Below are 18770 nucleotides of genomic sequence, written 5' to 3' on the forward strand. Positions count from 1 at the left end.
AACTAATGGCGTGATTTTAAGTTGATATAGTTAAACCGGTGTAAAAGACTGCATGGGACACCCTTATTTCCATTTAAATCAAGCTTATTCAGTTTAGTTTAAGTTGATTTGGAACTTAAGCCAAACCCAAATAAGCCACTCAAACTGAAATAAGAGTATCCATACAAGGATTTGCACTGCTTTAGTTGAAGTGTGTTTATGCACAAACAAACCCCAACATGGGGATTAATGGACCAGCCATTGCAACTCTTTTAATGTAGGTCAGATTTTCTCCTGTGCCAGGAAACACTCAGCGCAGGAAAGGGGATGTGGGGGGATTAGGGCTGTCAGGGACCATATGTCAGCTGCAAATTGCTGTATGGGACTGGAGTTCCACTCCGCTCTTCTCCTGTCCAAGTTAACCTCCTCCCTCCCGACATGCTCCTGTGCGGGGAGGGAAGTTGGTATAGAAGTCAGCTATGCTTTATATCAGTTGAGAGTTCTCAGCAGGCCAGTTTTGGCCAGATTCTGGTGCAAAAGGGACAGAATTACGGTTGAGAACCTGGCTCTGTATGTGCAATCTCCTCCCTGCCTCTTATAATGTAATTTTATGTGAGATGCACTACATTACTCACATGAAAAAAAAAATCTGTCATCACCTTCAGAGCTGATGAGATAACACCTATAGACCAGGCTCATATAATGCACTAATATTTATAATGATTTTAGCAAATTATTATTTCTTTTAAAGGAAGCAAAAAGCTAAGATGCATGGGAGAATACATATAACACAAGATCCTGTTTCTAAGCCGGGTGCTATGGCTGATTTCCAGCGAGACTCCCCAACAATCATTGCTATCAAACAGTAGTTGCACAAAATAGAAACATACAAAATAGTGTAAAAATATAACCATCTAGAAAGGAGGGCAGTATTTATCCATTACAACAGACAACTATAAGTAACAAGAGCTAAAATAACCAAACAGAGGAACAGCTAAAGATGTAGGTCAGCTTACACAGATGTCATTACTCATCGTTTTAAATCATCCCATTGAACACATTTTATTACACAAGGAGATAAATAATATCTAAAATATTTAAAGAATTCTGTGGTTTCTTACAGATGTTTTTCAAGCAAACAGCTAGTAGCAATCATCTTCTAGTGTTTCCAATCCTACTCATTCACTTGCAATTCCCTTAGTTTTATGTGATAATCCTGGACTCATTTTCAGAAATGTTCAAGTGTGTTCCTTCTATTACTTACCAAATGTACACAAATCCTAACTATAGTGTCTATTGCATTATTAGGACATTAAATAAGAGCAATGGGTGATTTAAGAGAATGGTATACTTCTGTTAGCAGCTCTGAACACTATGGTTGCAGTTCAGCAATTAACGGGCTTTGTGAATGCAAAGAAATGTGGAAAATCACCAGTTGCTTCTATGACAAGGCCCACACATAGAACACAACCATGGTTCATCAGCCACAGAAAAGACAAGGTGTGAAATCCTGGCTCCACTGAAGTCAGTGGGAGTTTTGCCACTGACTTTAGTGGGCACAGGATTTCACCCAGGTTCCACAGCTATAGAAAGTTGCTTCAGATGTTCCTCTTCACCCAACATTCCCCTCACCTCCAACTAATTTAAATCTGCCTATCATTCTTAGTGAAGTATGAAATTAATATCACTGACTCCAGTTTTTTAAAATCAATGCTGACAAAGTAGGGCTCACTATGGATCATGGCAATTAATCGTGATTTTCTCCAGGAAACAGTAAGGTGTTTATTAATATTTTTTTTTAAATGATGGCAAATTGTCTAGAAAAAGAACCCTGCCATACACAGATACTATTTTAAAAACGATTTAATATTTTAAAATGTGAGAATTTGCCCACCCAAAGTGATAGGAGTATGATTTAGCAGGAAGTCTTCATGCCCTAATGGCTCCTCACAAAGAGAAAAAATACCGACTCTAGCCCAGCCAAACACAGTATGAAACACTTGTTGCCTGTGCAAAGAGGAGCTGAACTGCACAGAAGATTTGAGTCTCTGTATTTTGTCTTCTTTACACTTAAAACTCTTGATGCAACATCCAGGGACATTTGTTGTCAGCTCACTAAAGCAGATGAGAAAACTTCAACAGAATGTTTTTTGACAAAAAATGGAAATTACATTTGTTTTAGAAAACCCCCCCCCCCCCCCCCGTTTTTCATCCAGATCTAGAACTAATCACTTCTGGGGATCTCCTATAAACCTTATTTCATTCCTATAACTGTTCTGGGCCTTGGTATGTGAACCCAGGTACCCAGGTGTCAGCTGGGACCCTGCAACTTCACTGGTGATACCATAGTCTGCTTTGTAAGGGTTTTTAACCTGCGGATGTCCCTAGCCAAGCCACAATTCTCCACCATATTGCTATGGAGAGAACTACTACATCCAGGAGATGCAGTCCTTTTGCATGGCCTGTCTGTAGATAGCCTACCCCACACCTACACAGTGGAAATTATGCAGATCCACTGTATTTCAGGCCTGGAACACTGATTAAGGGCAGAGGGGCTGCAGCAGGATTTACCTATTACTCCAGCTTCATGATTCTGCAAATTACAAAGATCCACAATCTTAATTTTATATGGAGAATCAAGCTATACAAGATAAATGTCTCAGTATCTGTCTCAATAAGCTGCACTGAAAGCCAGATATTCTTTCATTTGAGACAATAATAGAAAAAATTCCTTAATATTATTATTTTGGTATATCTACTGTAATAAATAAGGTAAGAAAGCTTGATCTTCATATTTACATCTCTTTTAATACATCAAGCCAGTTTCTATTCTCTTATAAAAGGTCTGTAAGAAAAAAATGTGACCGAGGATTTTTTCCAAGCATGTATGTCATAAATTTCAATTTGGTTTATTTAGGCTGTAAACCTCAAGTATATGGGTGAACTGAAATACATTTTGGAAGACTTCTTATTTGATAATTAACAAAATATTTACATGTTTATAGAAATCAATTGACCTGCAGTAGATGTTCTGTGTTTGTCACCAATATTTTATTGTAACTGGTAACTTGCACACTTTATAATAGAACAACAACAACAAGAAAAAGAAAAGGTTCACTATATACAGCCCCCATACAGGCTACTTGACTATACACAAGGCATAGTGATCATAACACAACCTAGTCTTCATAATAATTTGTGCACAAAAAGACACCATCAATCAGACATTATATGAACATTACAGTGAAATGACATCACAAGTCCAGTGAAAATTCAGCATAATACAAAACATATTGATCTACTGCAAATGACATCCTTTAAAACAATAAGCCTTTATTCAGTAGTAACTTAACCAGAGTCTGAAGCAGAGATTTGTTGTGTAGTTATAAGTCTTTTAAGTGAAGCAACCTCTGCAGATAAGTTTGCTATGCCCTGCTTCAAATACAAGTTCTCTGACTCAGATACTTTGTAGACATTGTCTTTAATTTCAACAACTCCAGTTTTGCAACCACTCTGAATTTTTACATTGAGTTCCTTTGGGTGCCAATGTTCTGGTTTGAGAGACCAGTCTTGGATATTAGTCACTTGAACAGAGAAAGGAGTGTGAGAAGAATGTACCAATGTTTGTGCATTGTGCTTTTCAATCTCGAAATGTCTTTTAGATGTCATGTCAACTGGTGATGATAGTTTCTGTGTGGCATCATAGTCATTATCCATTGCTTCCACTTTGACTTGCATGGCTTTAGCCTTAATTCGAAGCTTGTGAGGCAGTGCAGAAGAGTTCACCTCTGGAACTTTAACTGTTGCGTGAACATTTTTAAGTTCAACTGGGGAATGAATTGGACCTTTAGGGACCTGCTGCTCATCTTCTCCATCAGATGACTTTCCTATGACCACATCATCAGCTTCTGAAGTTCTTGGAGAATTACTGGAGGACCTATTAACTTGCAGCAGAGGAGGGGAATGTGAGTACCCATTAAAGGTATTTACTATGTAGTTTGGAAACATGGATGCTGCATAGGAGCCTCTATCATCTCTTGACTCTCTTGCATAGTTCTCCAATTCCATAGGCTCCTGCTTTATAACTTGAAACTTATTTTCAGGACTTCTGCAATTATTCTGTATAGGACTTGCTTGAATATGCTCTACTGAGGATACTTCAGACACATCAGATAAAGAGCTTTGTGGAGAGTGTTTGATGACAGAAATACAACTACTACCCACCATAGATGGTTCATGTTCATCCACAAATGAGTTAATATTTGATTTGGAAGTTTGATAGTCCTGGAAATACACAGCTGTTGAATTACTGAGCTTCTGTATCTCTTGGGCATATGCTGCAGAGCTAATTAAACCGAACTTTAGCTTCAATGAAAGCAGCTCAGCCTTTAACGTGGCATTCTCCTCTCCTAATGCAATTAGTTTGTTCTCTAAGACAAGGTCATTCAGTCGTCGTTTTTCGCGAGATCTTTTGGCAGCTTCGTTATTTTTTCGTCTTTTTTCCCAATACATAGCATCTTTCTTTTCATCTGGAATGAATTCCCGCTTTCTCCGACATGATGAAGATTTGTTTTTTCCACTATTTCCTTCATTAAGTATTATGTCTTCATTTGTAGCCAAGTCTTCAGACACTTCTGCTAAAGCAGAATTAAGTACCATGATTTTGTCCACATTGCTACTTGTGTCAACAGGTGCCTGTTCCTTTTTAATGGTCTGCATTTTTCTCAGCTGCATCAGAAACAATTTTTAGTAGATCTATGATGAGTAACAGAGTGAGCTGTTTTTCCAGTGCTTCTCAAACCATAACTACCTAATAAATACAGTACTTTTAAATCCATATGCATTATTCCTTTTGTTTCATATTATCAAACAGAAGAATGTTCAGATCCAATTTACTTCTTGAGAGATGTAATGGGAACCTTCTAAGTAACCTGTAATAAATAAAAAGCACCAATTATTATTCAGTTATTGCTGATTTTCTGCTTTAAAATGCTACTTTCAAAATACATAATTTAGAATAATGATTGATTGATTCATAAACCTACTAGACTACAAAAGAAGCTCAACACTTACAATGATCCAATTCACTTTATGTAACCAGCTAGCAGCTTTTCTCCCTCCCCCATGCAATTAAAAAAATTAAAAATAATGGTTCCTGTTTTTAAAACAAGTAAAGTATGATCCAAAGAAAAGCAGTAAAAATAACATTTGTTTTTGATTCGACAATAATGTTGTCATAGAACTTTCCATTACATCGTTGACCGACTTAAGCCTCTACACTAACAGATGACTAGACATGCTGATTAGCAGCACTGGAAAATATCTTATCCCTCCATATAAAGATATCTCTTCCAAAAGCAGCTGTGGCGTGTGATTTAGAAATGTTATATATTTGGGTACATTACAGATTAAAAATAACCCAGGCTGATTTAAAGAAGTTAGAATACTTTTTTCATTGCCTTAAAATAATGACAGAACACATTTCAGCTACACAGCACATAAAAATAATTAACTTTTAAAACATATATTATTTTTACATTTAGTATAGAGATCACATGACGTTTAAGAACCCTTTTTGCCTGGTCATATCAATATAATTTAGTTTAAGCACAAGTTATATAAGTCTGACAAATACGTCACTCTTTTTCAAAAATCAACGATGAAGAAAAAATTATATTACATAAGGTTGATCTCTCATATCGAAAAGAAAAAACTATTGAGTAATTAGTGAAATTACATTAGGATAACAACATTTACTAACATAATTCTCATTTGAAAAATGCTTTTACTATACCACAGTACAATTTAGCAACATTTAAGGATGCATAACTGCAGCAAAACACTGCACAAATTAGAACAGAAGTTTAAATCTGAAATGGGATCATCAACTAAAGAAAACTAGCTTAACCTTTAACTCCAGACATTTTGTCATTAAAATTCGACTTAGCATTTAAGCTGGCATTTTGTATTATTTAATTCATATCAATACAAAAATACTTTGTTCTCATGACAAAATTTCTTTTTGATCCTAGACATAGTTTCCCTCCATACCAAATTTTCCATGGTTAATCATGTTCCCGATAAAATAAATTTAGCAGGACAACTGCTTTTAAACGACTGACTATCCACATAGCAATGACTCTCTATGCTGCCTGTATATTTAAAAAAATAAATATATCAGTGACTTTAGCTTAATGTCACTACTTATTGGGCATGTGTTTACAATGACTAATGAAACTAATTTTAACTTTATCAGCTGGGAAAGTTACAAAAGAATAAATGAATTGTATACTGCCTGTTTCTCTTGTCTTTTCCAGAAGGCAAAGTGGAGTGAGTGATGTAATAACAATTAATCAGGGATCATAAAGACTTGGGTTTCAAGCTGGGTTCTGTTTCATCAAACCATGCCAACTCCTCTGTCATGAAAAATTAACACATTTAATAGAACAGCTAAGCAGACTTTTCTAAAATCCATGGTTAGTTACTGGCTTATAACTATTTATCTTTGGTAATGCAACCTTAATGGGAAATGAAGTCAAGAGCTAACCACTCCATAGACAACATTAACTATTTACAGCAACAGCAGCACCACAAATTACTGTGCTTGCAAAACAGAAATGTAACTAATATACAAGTAACTACACAATTAGAGCTGATCTAAAGCCCATGGTGAAGTCAATGGGAGTCATTCCATTAAGTTAAACATGCTTTGCATCAGGCCTTTAAAGAAAGAAGATCCCCACCACATATCCCCACAACTTCATATAAAATCCACTATAGTTTGTTTAGCTGAAGTACCATTACAGCAATACTGGTTATTACAATGCTATATTTTAGCATTTGTATAACCGAATGCAGTATAATACTGTTAAAATTCACTGTTGAACATATTAATTTTAATGTACATTTATTTAAATGAGTCAGAACAGTTGCAATACAGGTGAAATGTGTAAATGCAGCACCATGTTGTGCTACAGTAACAAAAAATAGAATCAATCTGGTCAACTGGCAATTGAAGTCATTTCCAGAATATTCATCCTTTGACTTATGTCATGTAAAATACAATGCACAGGTTATATTTACATTATTCTGTAGCACTGGAATTACTAGATCAAAAGAATACTGACCAGTAACTATCTTGGTACATTAAGTACACTGGCAATCATATTTATTCAAGTCATTAAATAATTTTTGGCTTTCCAATGAGGAAATGTATCCACTTTCTAAAGTACATAATGTGAAACAGTACACCTTTTCTATCAAATATCAATGAAAACATATCTTTACCAGAAGTTATGTATTTATTCTTTAAGACTCTGATCCAATTCTTACTGAAGTCAGTGGGATACACAGTGGGCCTTCAGTGGGAGTTGGATCAGACCCGAATGACACAGAGATTTGAGTAAAATAAAAAATGTAGTAGATAACTGAAATCAAAATCAGATACTAGATATTGATACTCCTAGAAGAGGGGATACTTATATACATACAGGCTTATATCCTATACATTTATGTGCTGTGCTGTACAGGTTGGAACGTCAAGGTCTTTTAAAAGTTATTATCATTGAAAATAAATACTCAACAGCGATAGAGATTTGATGATAATTAGTTAGTTGTACATATTTTTAAAATATTTACATTATTTGGAACTTTCAAGCTACATACAAGCCAGCTTAAGTAGCAACATGATCTTATTACAATTATTCTCATCTTCCATCCCCCTTTCTTTCCTAGTGTGGTATTTTGTCTTTCAATTAGATTGTGTTTCAAGGCAAGGACCATGTCTTTGTATGTTTTTGTACAGCATTCTGCATGAGACCCCAGTCCATCCTGAATGAAGCTTTTGGGCATTACCATTATACATATAATTAGGAACAATAATAATAAAATAATACTAATAGTAATAAAAATAATAATAGACAGATAATTGGTAGGATCAGAATTATTACAAACCAATCCAAACACCAATTACTCAAAATTCAGTTATTTACCACCAATCTTCTCTCAGTCACTGGGAGTTTTGAGTATGCAGTGATTCCAAATTCATATGTAGTTTCCCAGGCCAATATTCAGGCCTAAGGTTGCACTTAAGCAAAAAAATACAACCAGGATGAGCTGTAATATTTTGATTACTGCAGAGTTCATGAGCCACAGAACTTCTGCAGATTGGGCATTCCAAGGAGGCATGGTCTGCTTGTTTCAGCAAACATATCTCCTGATTTGGCCACGCTCCGTCTTGTGCATATTACTGGTGCCCTTATCATGAATAACCTGAATGAGGGAGGGATTGTACACAAGACCATGGCTCATCTAAATATGTGTTCAAAACAACAGTGCTTTGCAAGCAACATTCATATGCGCTCCCTGCCTGTATCCATGTGAGAAGTGCATATGGTCTAAATTTGGCAGATGATTTTTAGTCAACCTTATATAATTGCCACTTATGTCAAAAGCTTTGACATTATGCTTTTGGTAAATCATTAAAGCACCAGCAAACTATTAGCTCTATCAGTGTCTTCCTTGAACATTTGTATCATCTTAATGAAAACTGCAGTTATACAAACAGAGAACTAAAACCCCTTGTCTGTTAATGGTTTTCCTTGTGGATCAGCTCAATATAGAGTCTGTAAACAAATTAAATTCCATCTGATGATAATGGCAAAATGCCTTCAATAAAAACAGCCATTTCACTTCAATTGTATTTTATAATTCCACTGGAAAACATGAGTATTTACACATAAACTAATGAACTGTAATGATTCCTCTGACTACATTTCAAATTCCAATATTTTCCCTTATGATTAATTTTGCAATTACTTTATCACTCCCTCATAAAGTATTCTAAAACCAACATTTAATACTGCTGTACATTAGTCACTGCTGAAGGTTTTTATTTATTTAATTATTTATTGGGTTGGTTGACGTTAATGGCATTGAGTGCCAATTCAACAATGTAATAGCACTCAACCCTATTAACTTAATTACAGATCCAATCCTGCTCCACTGCAATTTTGCCATTGACTTCAATAGGAGCAGAGTCCGACCTCAGATTCAAGAGCTAATATGACTGTTCTCTAAAATTCATACTAATGAAACAAGAAACGATGTACACAGAAGTCATGAGATGTTAATTTATCCATGGATTTTAAAATATTGAAGCATGCAGATAGTCTCAAGATATTATAAAAAGGTCCCGATCATGTAGCTCTTACTCACATGTTCACATTATATACTTAAATGAACAAAAGTGTTATAGGACTGGGTCATAATTTTGACTCTCTTTGTTCTTTCTAATGTAATCATGTAGGTCAATTGTGTGTTGGAATACGCACATGTGGTTCCCACATACACGTGTGTTTCCCAAGCCAAAATATGACCCATAATGTTTTATTGAACAAGATTTATGTTCCTTAGCAAAGAATTATTCTATATTTATCAAAAATAATTTGCATTATATCTATGGTTAAATTCTTCAAAAATGTTTTATGCAACTCTGTACAGTGGATTTGGGGGGCCTAAGGCAAAATTTGAAACAGAGCTTTCCCCTCTCCCTCCCCCCTCCCCATCCTTCCAAAAAATTATCATGGAAACAAAAGAATTTAAGAAGAGGAGAGGGGATGGGGGTCAGAGAGGCCCCAGGCCCGTAGGATCACTGCCCTCTCTATGGAGATGGGGGGTGGGGCTCTGCCCTGTGTGAGACCAGGGGGCTGCTCCCAGTCCCACCTCTCCCTGAGTTCCAGCCCTACTACTCGTGGGAGTGGTATTCCCAATTCCACTCCCACGTCCAGGCTCTCGGCCTGGTGGGTGGCCTTGAGCCCAGTGTGATGATGCCAGTGGTGGTAATGGTGGGATGTGGGCCCTGCTGGGGCAGGCAAGTCGCTCCCCGCACTATTGATGGCTGCCCCAAACCTGCGCCCCAGATCCAACACCTCTCACTCAAACTTGGCCCAGTTGCCCCTCCATCATTTTGGGGTGACTGGGAGAAACTCTCCCCTTCCCCCCATTCCTGCCTCTCTCCCCTCCCACCCAGCGCCCGGCAGCCCTGGTAATTATTTCTGTTCCCTTAACATTCTGGTGATGATTGCAGTGGACTAAATGAAATACAGTTTCAAGACCACTGCAAATATTCATTTCTAATATTTCTAAAGTGAGAACCATTTATTCTGTCACTGTGACTTCTCAGCACCCATTTAAATAAACACTGTCAAGTATAATATAAACAATTTGCTAAACCAACCAACCAACCAAGCAAACTAAATGTAAGTATATATATTTAGATTTCCAATTGTTGTTTTCAGTGTTTTGCACAGTTATCATTAGATATGTTATCGTTAGCATCCTGTCACAGGGCAATTTAACTAAAGTCTCTTCACAAACCAGAAACACTGGCATTCATAGGCACCCAACCCAACAACCATTTTGCACTCAACAATTCTAAAAAATTAAGAATATACTTAGTACTTTCCATCTTCAAAGCACTTTACAAATATTTGCTGACTATCTGACCCCAACACCTTGATAAGGTGAAGATGTATTATCATCCCCATTTTCCAGCTGGGGAAACTGAGGGTGCAATTTTGGAAGTAAGCATGCAGCCAAATACTACATCTAGACTAAGAGCTAGGGATGTGATTCTCCTGTTCATGCACCCATACTCATGCCAGCTCTCATAGACGTAGCACACATATAAATAGCAGTGGTAGCACAGGTAATGGCAGCAGTGGCACGGCTGAGCCATGCTGAGTACGAATATGCCTGGACCTGGTGAATATGTACTTGACTCAGCTCAGCTGTGCCTCCACTGATGCCACCCATACTACACTGCTATTTATACTCATGCTAGCTCAATCAGAGTTAGCCCGAGTATATGTACTCAAGCAGGGGGAATCACAGCCCTAGCTTGTAGCATGGATGTAACCTAAATTAACAGGTGAGTCTGAGGAACCAAATCTCTTCCACAATTTGAAGCCTGTCTACAACTACTCTTTGCAGATTATAGGCAAATGCAGTGCCATGAATTTCTACTGCCCTGGGGACAGATATTCACCTTGTGTAAACTGTCATAATTCCATTGAAGTTAATTCAGTTATGACACACTGAAGTTAATGAAGCTATGACAATTTACCCCAGCTGAGGATCTGGCCCCTATGGTCTGAGCCAAACCCCACTAAAGGCATTCAAAATAATCCCATTTATTTTGAAGGGCCTTAGATCTGGCTCCACACAGGATCAATGGGAGTTTCGCCACTGGCTTGAGTGGATCCAGAATGCCAACCCTAATGCAGGTTTGTGGGTCAGCCAACTCGTGCAGTTTAGATCAGACGAAGTTTAGCCTTTCTGGGACCACACTGGTGAACAGGATTACATGGTATGACTGAGTGGCTACTCAAGGTTACAGAGGAAACATGATAAAATTAGGATTAGAATTCTGATATTATCTTCTATTTTTAATCCTGTGCACATAAAACACCTCTCTCAAACCAATGAGCATCTTAAGCGTTTAAAGACTGAAGGATCAATCCACAATTAAATTATAGACCAGTGTAATAGTCATTATGATGTTTAAACACAAGATGAAACATTTTGGATAAAACTTCTTTATTTTACTTTTTTTAAAGGTAATAAAAAGAGGAATCTACTTAATACACTTAATGTGAATGTAAGAGAATCATTAATGTATTAGATTCTCCACAGTCGCACAAATACAGTAAAGCTTATCAAGGCAACTGAAATATTATAGTACTTCCATATTGTCACACTTGAAGCTGTACCCAGAAGGCTGAAGTCTTATGAAAGGCCTTCACTGTTAGGAACCACTTCTGTTACTGTTTATCTTAATAATTATAGATTAACTCATTAAAGTATAGTTTGCTTCTCAAAGGTTAATAACACAAATTATGCAAATAAAATTATCATCTGGAGAGAACTAAATGTGTGTTAAAAATAGCTGTTGCTCAAAAGATCAGTCAAGGTTAGTAGCCCACATTTGACCTATATTTTCTTCCGATTTGTTTGGAAAGCCTGTGTAATTCTCTATTGATTTTTTTCATTATTTTTCCAAAACAAATGCTTCAGTGCTTTGTTTTAGAAAAATATGTGTCATTAATTCAGAGTACTAAGGAGCAAACTTAATGACAAGCTGGTAATGTAAAGGTGCACAGGAAGACACACTCAGGTAAAGAAACAAATGGCATTGTTATGGTTCTAATGGGTTATTATAAAAAATATTAAACTGAGCTAAAAATAATTCTTAAAGTTATGAAGAATATAACAGGAAGATTTTTTTCTATGTCACTAGCTGTTTCTTAATAAACATTTTCGATTATACGAGACCACTATTTTCATATTAAAAGGTTTCCACAAACAAAATCACAGCCTAGCTAATTTCAAACACTCAAAATATTATTTTGTTTTGTTTTCCCCTCAATTAAAGGCCACAAGACAAAAAATGATGAAGGAATGTTGTTTCCATTATACCTAAAACAAATAACATTCTTATGTATTAATTGTATTGTATTCTCACCAATTCAAAATATGAGCCAGATCCTCAGCTGGAGTAACTAGTGTTGTTCTATTGAAGGCAATGGTACTATGTCAATGGACGTCAGCTGAGGATTTGGCCATGTATCTCTGACATAAGAAATGATGTGCAAAAACGTGAAACATCATGATGTAATAGACAACATGTGTAATAATTTCTAACACACTCTACAAATGAAACAGAAATAGCAATATATGTAGGCCCCAATCCTGCAAGATGATCCACATGCATGGACCACTGTGTCCATACAAAGCCGTGGACTTTGCTTGGGCTCCATGCAAATGTAGGGGTGGGTCCATCCCCACAAAGCCAGTTGCAGGACTGGGCCTACATTGAACTGCTTGTGATGCAAACTCCATGGGAGGTTGAGTTTGGTCATTCAGTCAGGAACCCTCATCAACAAACTCAGCAACAGAACAGAAAACTGAGTCAAAGCGGTATGATAACCCTGCAAGATATGGTAACTAAAACAGGATACATGCAAAAAGAAAAAACAAACAAACAGAAAATATTCCAGCACAGAATGACAAGGAGTGAAAGCTTTAAAAGCACATTCCATTTAATCTTCTATGTACTACCATTGAGATGTGATTTCTTCCTAAACTTGTTAAAACAATGAAGAGTCTATGCTCTGATGAGTGTGGGCTGCCTTGACAAAACATATTATCAACAAACACAAAAAAGAAGAATCTAAGCATGTGTTAATAATAAACAATATATGCTAAAAAAAAGAACTTAGTTTTATTATAACAGTATTTTTACTCCATAATCAAATTATATAATTTTCCTACAGACAGATCATTGTCTCTGTTTTTATACTGTAAGTTCACTTCAGAGAAAACTAAAAAAAAGTTGTAAAAAAAGGTATTTCTTTCCAATCAAAAAGAAAATCTCTTATGTAATATCAACGCTCAGAATTTACAAAGTCTTTCAGTATTCCTATGTTATGCTAATTTGGACAAGCACCAACTCAAGTGTAAGTTAGGAAGGAAAAAACACAGGATATCAAACAATATACTAATGCTAATAAATTTCAGGCACACTTTTTTAAAAATAGAGAAACAAAGAAGGAGTTTTCAAAGGCATTGTTTCTATCACATTTTGAATCAAATTCAGTATGTCTTCATTTTTCAAGTTCTTATTTTTGACCGTAAAGCTCACCCCACCACTATCAGTTTAAATTACAAATATTTCAATGAAAATGTTTAACTAAATGGGTTTTTAACTCTGAAAAATAGTTCAACATTTAAATCAACTGATATTTTGCTTGGGAAGGGACCGCAGGATATGGGCATATATTTGCATCTTTTTTATTACATATCCTAAGCACATTTATATCTTATAACTGGCTGTAATTATCATGGCAAGGTCACCTGGAAGAATCTATTAAGCTGATGACTCAGACACATTGCTTAACTGTGTGTAGTAAGACTCAAACAAAGGATTTTATTGTTCAAGTTATTGCATAATAGTGATGTTATAACTGCAGCTCACAAAAATATGGTAACAGGGTTGCTGTCTGGAAAAACAAACTGCATAAATGTTGTTTGCATAACCATTTGCTAAAGTAAGTCAGCTTAAAATGAGCAAAAGATATCTTGAAATAAAAAAAAGACAAGTGCTTGAACAAGTAGAACAGCGATTGATAGATTTTGTTGACTATACACTCATGCTATAATCAGCAAAAGCAATATCGTGTGTTCCACAATTTTCAGCCAAAGTATGGCAAATACTGTTTCTTCATAGGCTCAGATAAGCTGTGGGGAGGTCGTGTAAGTTCATATTGCTTTTGGGAAGTCTGTAAACTTTTTGACACCTTTTAAATCATTTCCTTAGAAAATCAATTCCAACAGAAATGTGAAGCTCTGAGGGCAAATCCAGGAAGCTGGATATTTTGAACGCTAGTTAACAATTCTTTAGAGAATAAGACAAGTTAAAAATAGAAGATAACTAAAAATGGAAAGTGAAGACAGATCATTCTGAAAAATGTTAACACATTAACAGTCAAATAAAGATATCTATAATGTGACAATTTTTATAGTAGTTTCTGCTAGTGCCAATAATGTGAAGGAGCATTACTCAGTGTTCCTTGATTTTGCTGGTTTAAATCATGTCTTGGGACAAATCTGCAGACCTTATTCAGTGAAAATTCCTATTGAAGTCAATGTTTTGACTGAGGACAATAAGAATAATGCCCCTAGCATTATTTTAATGTTGTGTTGCATGAATTACTGAGTGAGGCAAGGTAAATTCAAAATAGATTGTATATACAGATAACTGGAGATAATATACTTGAATTTAATAATTCAAGCTGAAAGGATAAGGAATAATCACAGGATATTTTCTGAACATAACATATTTATCAATAGCTCCAAATAGATACATTGTCACATTGTTTTGAGTCAAATTCAACAAAAGGCATAAACCCACTTAAATAATATCAATTTACATGGCTGTGACTGTTTCCACTTCTGTAAAATGGGGATCTTAATACAGGTTGCATTCGAATGTCTCACCTGCAGCACAAGGTGTTGTAAGAGTAAATTACTTAATAGTGTAGTGCTTGGAACAAGTGAAGTTCTAATTGTTATTACCAGGCTCAGGACTGCAAGAGTGTGGGGGGGGGGGGGCGGGCACAGTCCTGACCTGTAGCGTGCTTGTCTCTAACGTCAAGAGAAGTAAAATCCTCTCTCTGTATAAAATTCAAAGACATGAGCAGGCGATTAAACTATGCGAGCCGCCCTAGAAAGCCCAATATTGTACGCGTGGCTGCCAAGCCTAGGCACAAAGGCTGCTGAAGCAGGGCGCTCCGGTTGGTGCAGGAGAGAACGTGGGAGCAGGCTGAATTGCTTAACATATTTCCATTCTCAGCACAGAAGGAGAGACGCTTCCTTTCCCTCCCCCCTTCGGCTCCGTGTTAATGAACAGCGAGTACACACACTACGTGACTGGAGACGCATCCCTCCCACTGCCGTGCCTGTTCTTCTCTCGCTCGCTCCCTGTCAGTACAAAGCAACCCAGTATTTATTATCTTGCCTTATTTACTCCGCTTTCCTTAACGCTCCTGCTCAGCCCAGGCTGCCCTCCCCAAGCACTCGCCTCCTCCCGCCCTCCCCGGGGCTCAGGGCTGCCTCCCATCCGCCCCCAGCTCCAGAACAAAGGAATGCGGAGCAGCAGCAGCGCCATCCGCCTCCCCAGTCACAATAACCAACGCCTAGTTCTGCGGCCCCTCCCTGTGCACCCCCTCTCCCCCTCCCGCCCCGCCCCGCCCCGGGTAAGACAGCTACCCGGGGAAGGGGCTGCTGCTCTCCGCCAGGCAGTAGGAGGTCCTCCGACCTGCACCAGCACTCCCTCCCAATGGACTAAGCCCACGGCCCTTAAGCCTACACCCCCTCCCCCAAAATACACATCCACCCGCCTACCTATGCACCAGCTACATTGACTCCACATGGGCCGCAGGGAATAATGTGCAACAACAATAAACACTGTAAACTGGGGGCCGTTGCTAAAACCAGGTTCGGTTCCTGGAAAGAACTTGACCTTAATTATCTTACTTACTTAATTCATCTAAGAAAGGAGTCCAGTCTTCTCAATAAGGGCATATGTAAAGACCCTGCCCCCGACTTTGCATCCCCGGCTTCAGCCATTGAAACCAGTGGCAGTTCTGGCTTCACAAGGAATGCAGGATCGGGGCCATTAATTGTTTTTAACATATAAGGGAAATATTCTTATTTTGTTCATTAAGCATCATCATCATTATTCTGTGAACATTTTATTGTGATCACAGGCAGAGGATAATCAAAACCTCGTTTCATATAAAATGTAATACTAACCTACATCAGCTTTTCTCATGTTACATTCTAAAACACCAATATTTAATGTGAATGGGATACCCTTTTACATCTTCACCCCTCCTCCCCCGAGTTTTACTTCGTCAGGGTTCATTACGATCATGAAGGGAGGTGACAGACTATCTTACTTCTTCGGTGCTGCTGGCTTGATATAAAATTTGTATCAATCTCTTTAATATTTTTTTAAATTAAAGCCAATGCCTAGCAAAATGCTTAGCGTCTAGGAGAAATACCTTCCTAAAATGCAGCCTTATCAAAACGTGGGGTTAAAAACTCAGCCAAATTGCCTTGAACGTCTATTTGCCCAGCTCTGGAGAAAAGACCGAAATAGCACATGAAGCCACAATTGCTAAAATGTGATAGGGCTAAATATAGATTAACACAAATTTCATTATAAGGGTATATACCACATTCAGCAACCACGAGTTACCTCCCTACTTACCATTTGACTACTTTCCTTGTTAAACACACTTTTAAAAAAATCTGTTACAGTGACATTTTTAGCCTGAGATTGTCCTAGTTTCTTTGTATCGAGATTATAAAATCGCGTAATTAGGTCCCTCTTCCTACCCTGACTGCCAGCAAATTCTGTGGTTACATAATGCAACATTTCCAAGAACTATTAAATGATCAGTATTGCAGTGTCTGAAAAACAGTGAGCAAAGTGAGGGAAAAGGCACAGACAAATACAAATTAATATAATATAAGAGAACTGAATGATACATGTACTCTTTTCCGTGTATAAAAACAAGATCCCTGAGCGCAAAGTGAAAATGTAAACTCGCCGACAGTCACTGACAATCGGCATAAAAACTCCTTATTTGGTGTGAAATACACAAAAAATTGGTGCATTTAATGATCTAATTCCCTAAATCTGCACCAAAATTATCAAAAGTATTGCACACGCAACGCACACACATCACATCCAAATGCTTGCCAGTACACAGGGAACAGATTATGCAATGTGCGAAAGAACAAGACCCACAAACCTTCCCTCGGGCTTGTTACACAGTCAGAGGACAAAAAGGGTCTGAGGTATGTTTTTTTTTTAAATCTAAAATAGGTTAATATTTAAACAATTTTCTAAATTCCTTCTCCTGTTTATTCCTTCAACTAACCTTCTTTTAGCAGGCAAAACCAGTATTTTTAATCAGCTATTTCCCCACTCCCCCAAATATACGCTTTCCCCACCCAGAGTGAGAGGGATCAGCGTCAGATCAAACCTCGCTGGCGCTTTTCTCTATGAAAACATCAATTTTCCTCAAACAAGGAGACATATTATGCAACAACAACGTATCCAAAGCCAGCAAACAAGCAGCAGCAGCAGCTCCAAGTCTACGTGCTGTCGAGAGGGCGCTGCAATCAAAGCGGCCACCTTAAGGTGGCGAGTCCCAGTACTGACATGCTAGCAAAAGTTTTATATATATATACACACACACACACACAAATACACACACGCACACACACATACATATAGCGTACACGGGTCTATATCCAGCTACATGGAGCCATCGAGAGAGATTTATACACACACCGATAAGTGTGTAAGCCAAGGTAGGGGAGCACCACACCGAAGGATCCAGTGTAGACTACAAGCCATTACAGTGTTACCATACCTTCATAATCGCCACTGGCAGAATGAAATAAGCTGTATCCTTCCAGCAAACCGCTGGCATTTGCCTCTGTTCTTCTCCCGATCGCTACGGGGAGCGGGACTAGAGAACTCGGTGTGAGTGGCTCTGAAGCCCCTTGCACCAGTCCTGGGAGTGGAGCAGCTTCTGTCTCAGCGAGGGAGCGAACGTGTCTGCTGGTGGTACCGCCGCCGCAGTTGGAGAGGGATCTGTGTTAGTAGGTCAGTCCTGTACACTCCTCACAACGCACAGTCCTCATGCCAGCCTTTGCTGTGACTGGCAGCGGCCCGCCCCCAATCAGAGCTCAGCGCTCTCGGGGTGCAGCCAATGGATGCCTCCCTTAGGGGAGTAATAGGGCAGGACCAGACTTGAATTGAACCCCCTTTCCTCCTCCCTTAACACTCCCCCCGCCCTATGGGAGCTGTGTGTGGTACAGTAGATATATGCGCTGGGTATTGCATAACCAGCCGAGGGGGGCACGGGGGGGGGCTGCTGACATTTACGTAATTACCCAAAGGAGAGCCAGAGGCCAGAGTTAAGGTGGAGACTTTCTCTGTGTTTCTCGCTTATTGACTCTGGAACACTTTCAGCCGCAATTTAGTTACCCTGTAGCTTTTACAGAGCTCCAACGCAAACAGATGTTGTTGTGGCGCAGGCGTGAAGGAGCACCGAGAAGAGGCGAAATATGCCCTGCTGGCTGTCTGCTTTGGACAGCACAAATAAACACGCCGCCTGCTTGTCCTACCCCAGCAGCCCCGGGAGAAGCGG

At 38.3% G+C, this 18770-nt stretch overlaps 1 protein-coding gene across 1 annotated transcript; it reads right to left on the reverse strand.

Annotated features, from left to right (window-relative positions):
* Positions 1–2865: 2865 nt before the first annotated feature.
* NFIL3 (nuclear factor, interleukin 3 regulated) lies at positions 2866–18295 on the reverse strand. Its single transcript, XM_054033008.1, has 2 exons — positions 17988–18295; positions 2866–4910 (listed from the first exon to the last, which is right to left on the reverse strand). The coding sequence occupies exon 2, from the start codon at positions 4711–4713 to the stop codon at positions 3328–3330; it is 1386 nt and encodes a 461-aa protein (XP_053888983.1). The 5' UTR covers positions 4714–4910; positions 17988–18295; the 3' UTR covers positions 2866–3327.
* Between the last annotated feature and the right edge of the window lie 475 nt (positions 18296–18770).

Source organism: Malaclemys terrapin, chromosome 6, assembly GCF_027887155.1.
Source record: "Malaclemys terrapin pileata isolate rMalTer1 chromosome 6, rMalTer1.hap1, whole genome shotgun sequence".
Classification (NCBI taxonomy): domain Eukaryota; kingdom Metazoa; phylum Chordata; order Testudines; family Emydidae; genus Malaclemys; species Malaclemys terrapin.

Excerpts from the sequence above, each read along its gene's own strand:
- NFIL3 (XM_054033008.1), bottom strand. The coding sequence starts at position 4,713 with ATGCAGCTGAGAAAAATGCAGACCATTAAAAAGGAACAGGCACCTGTT.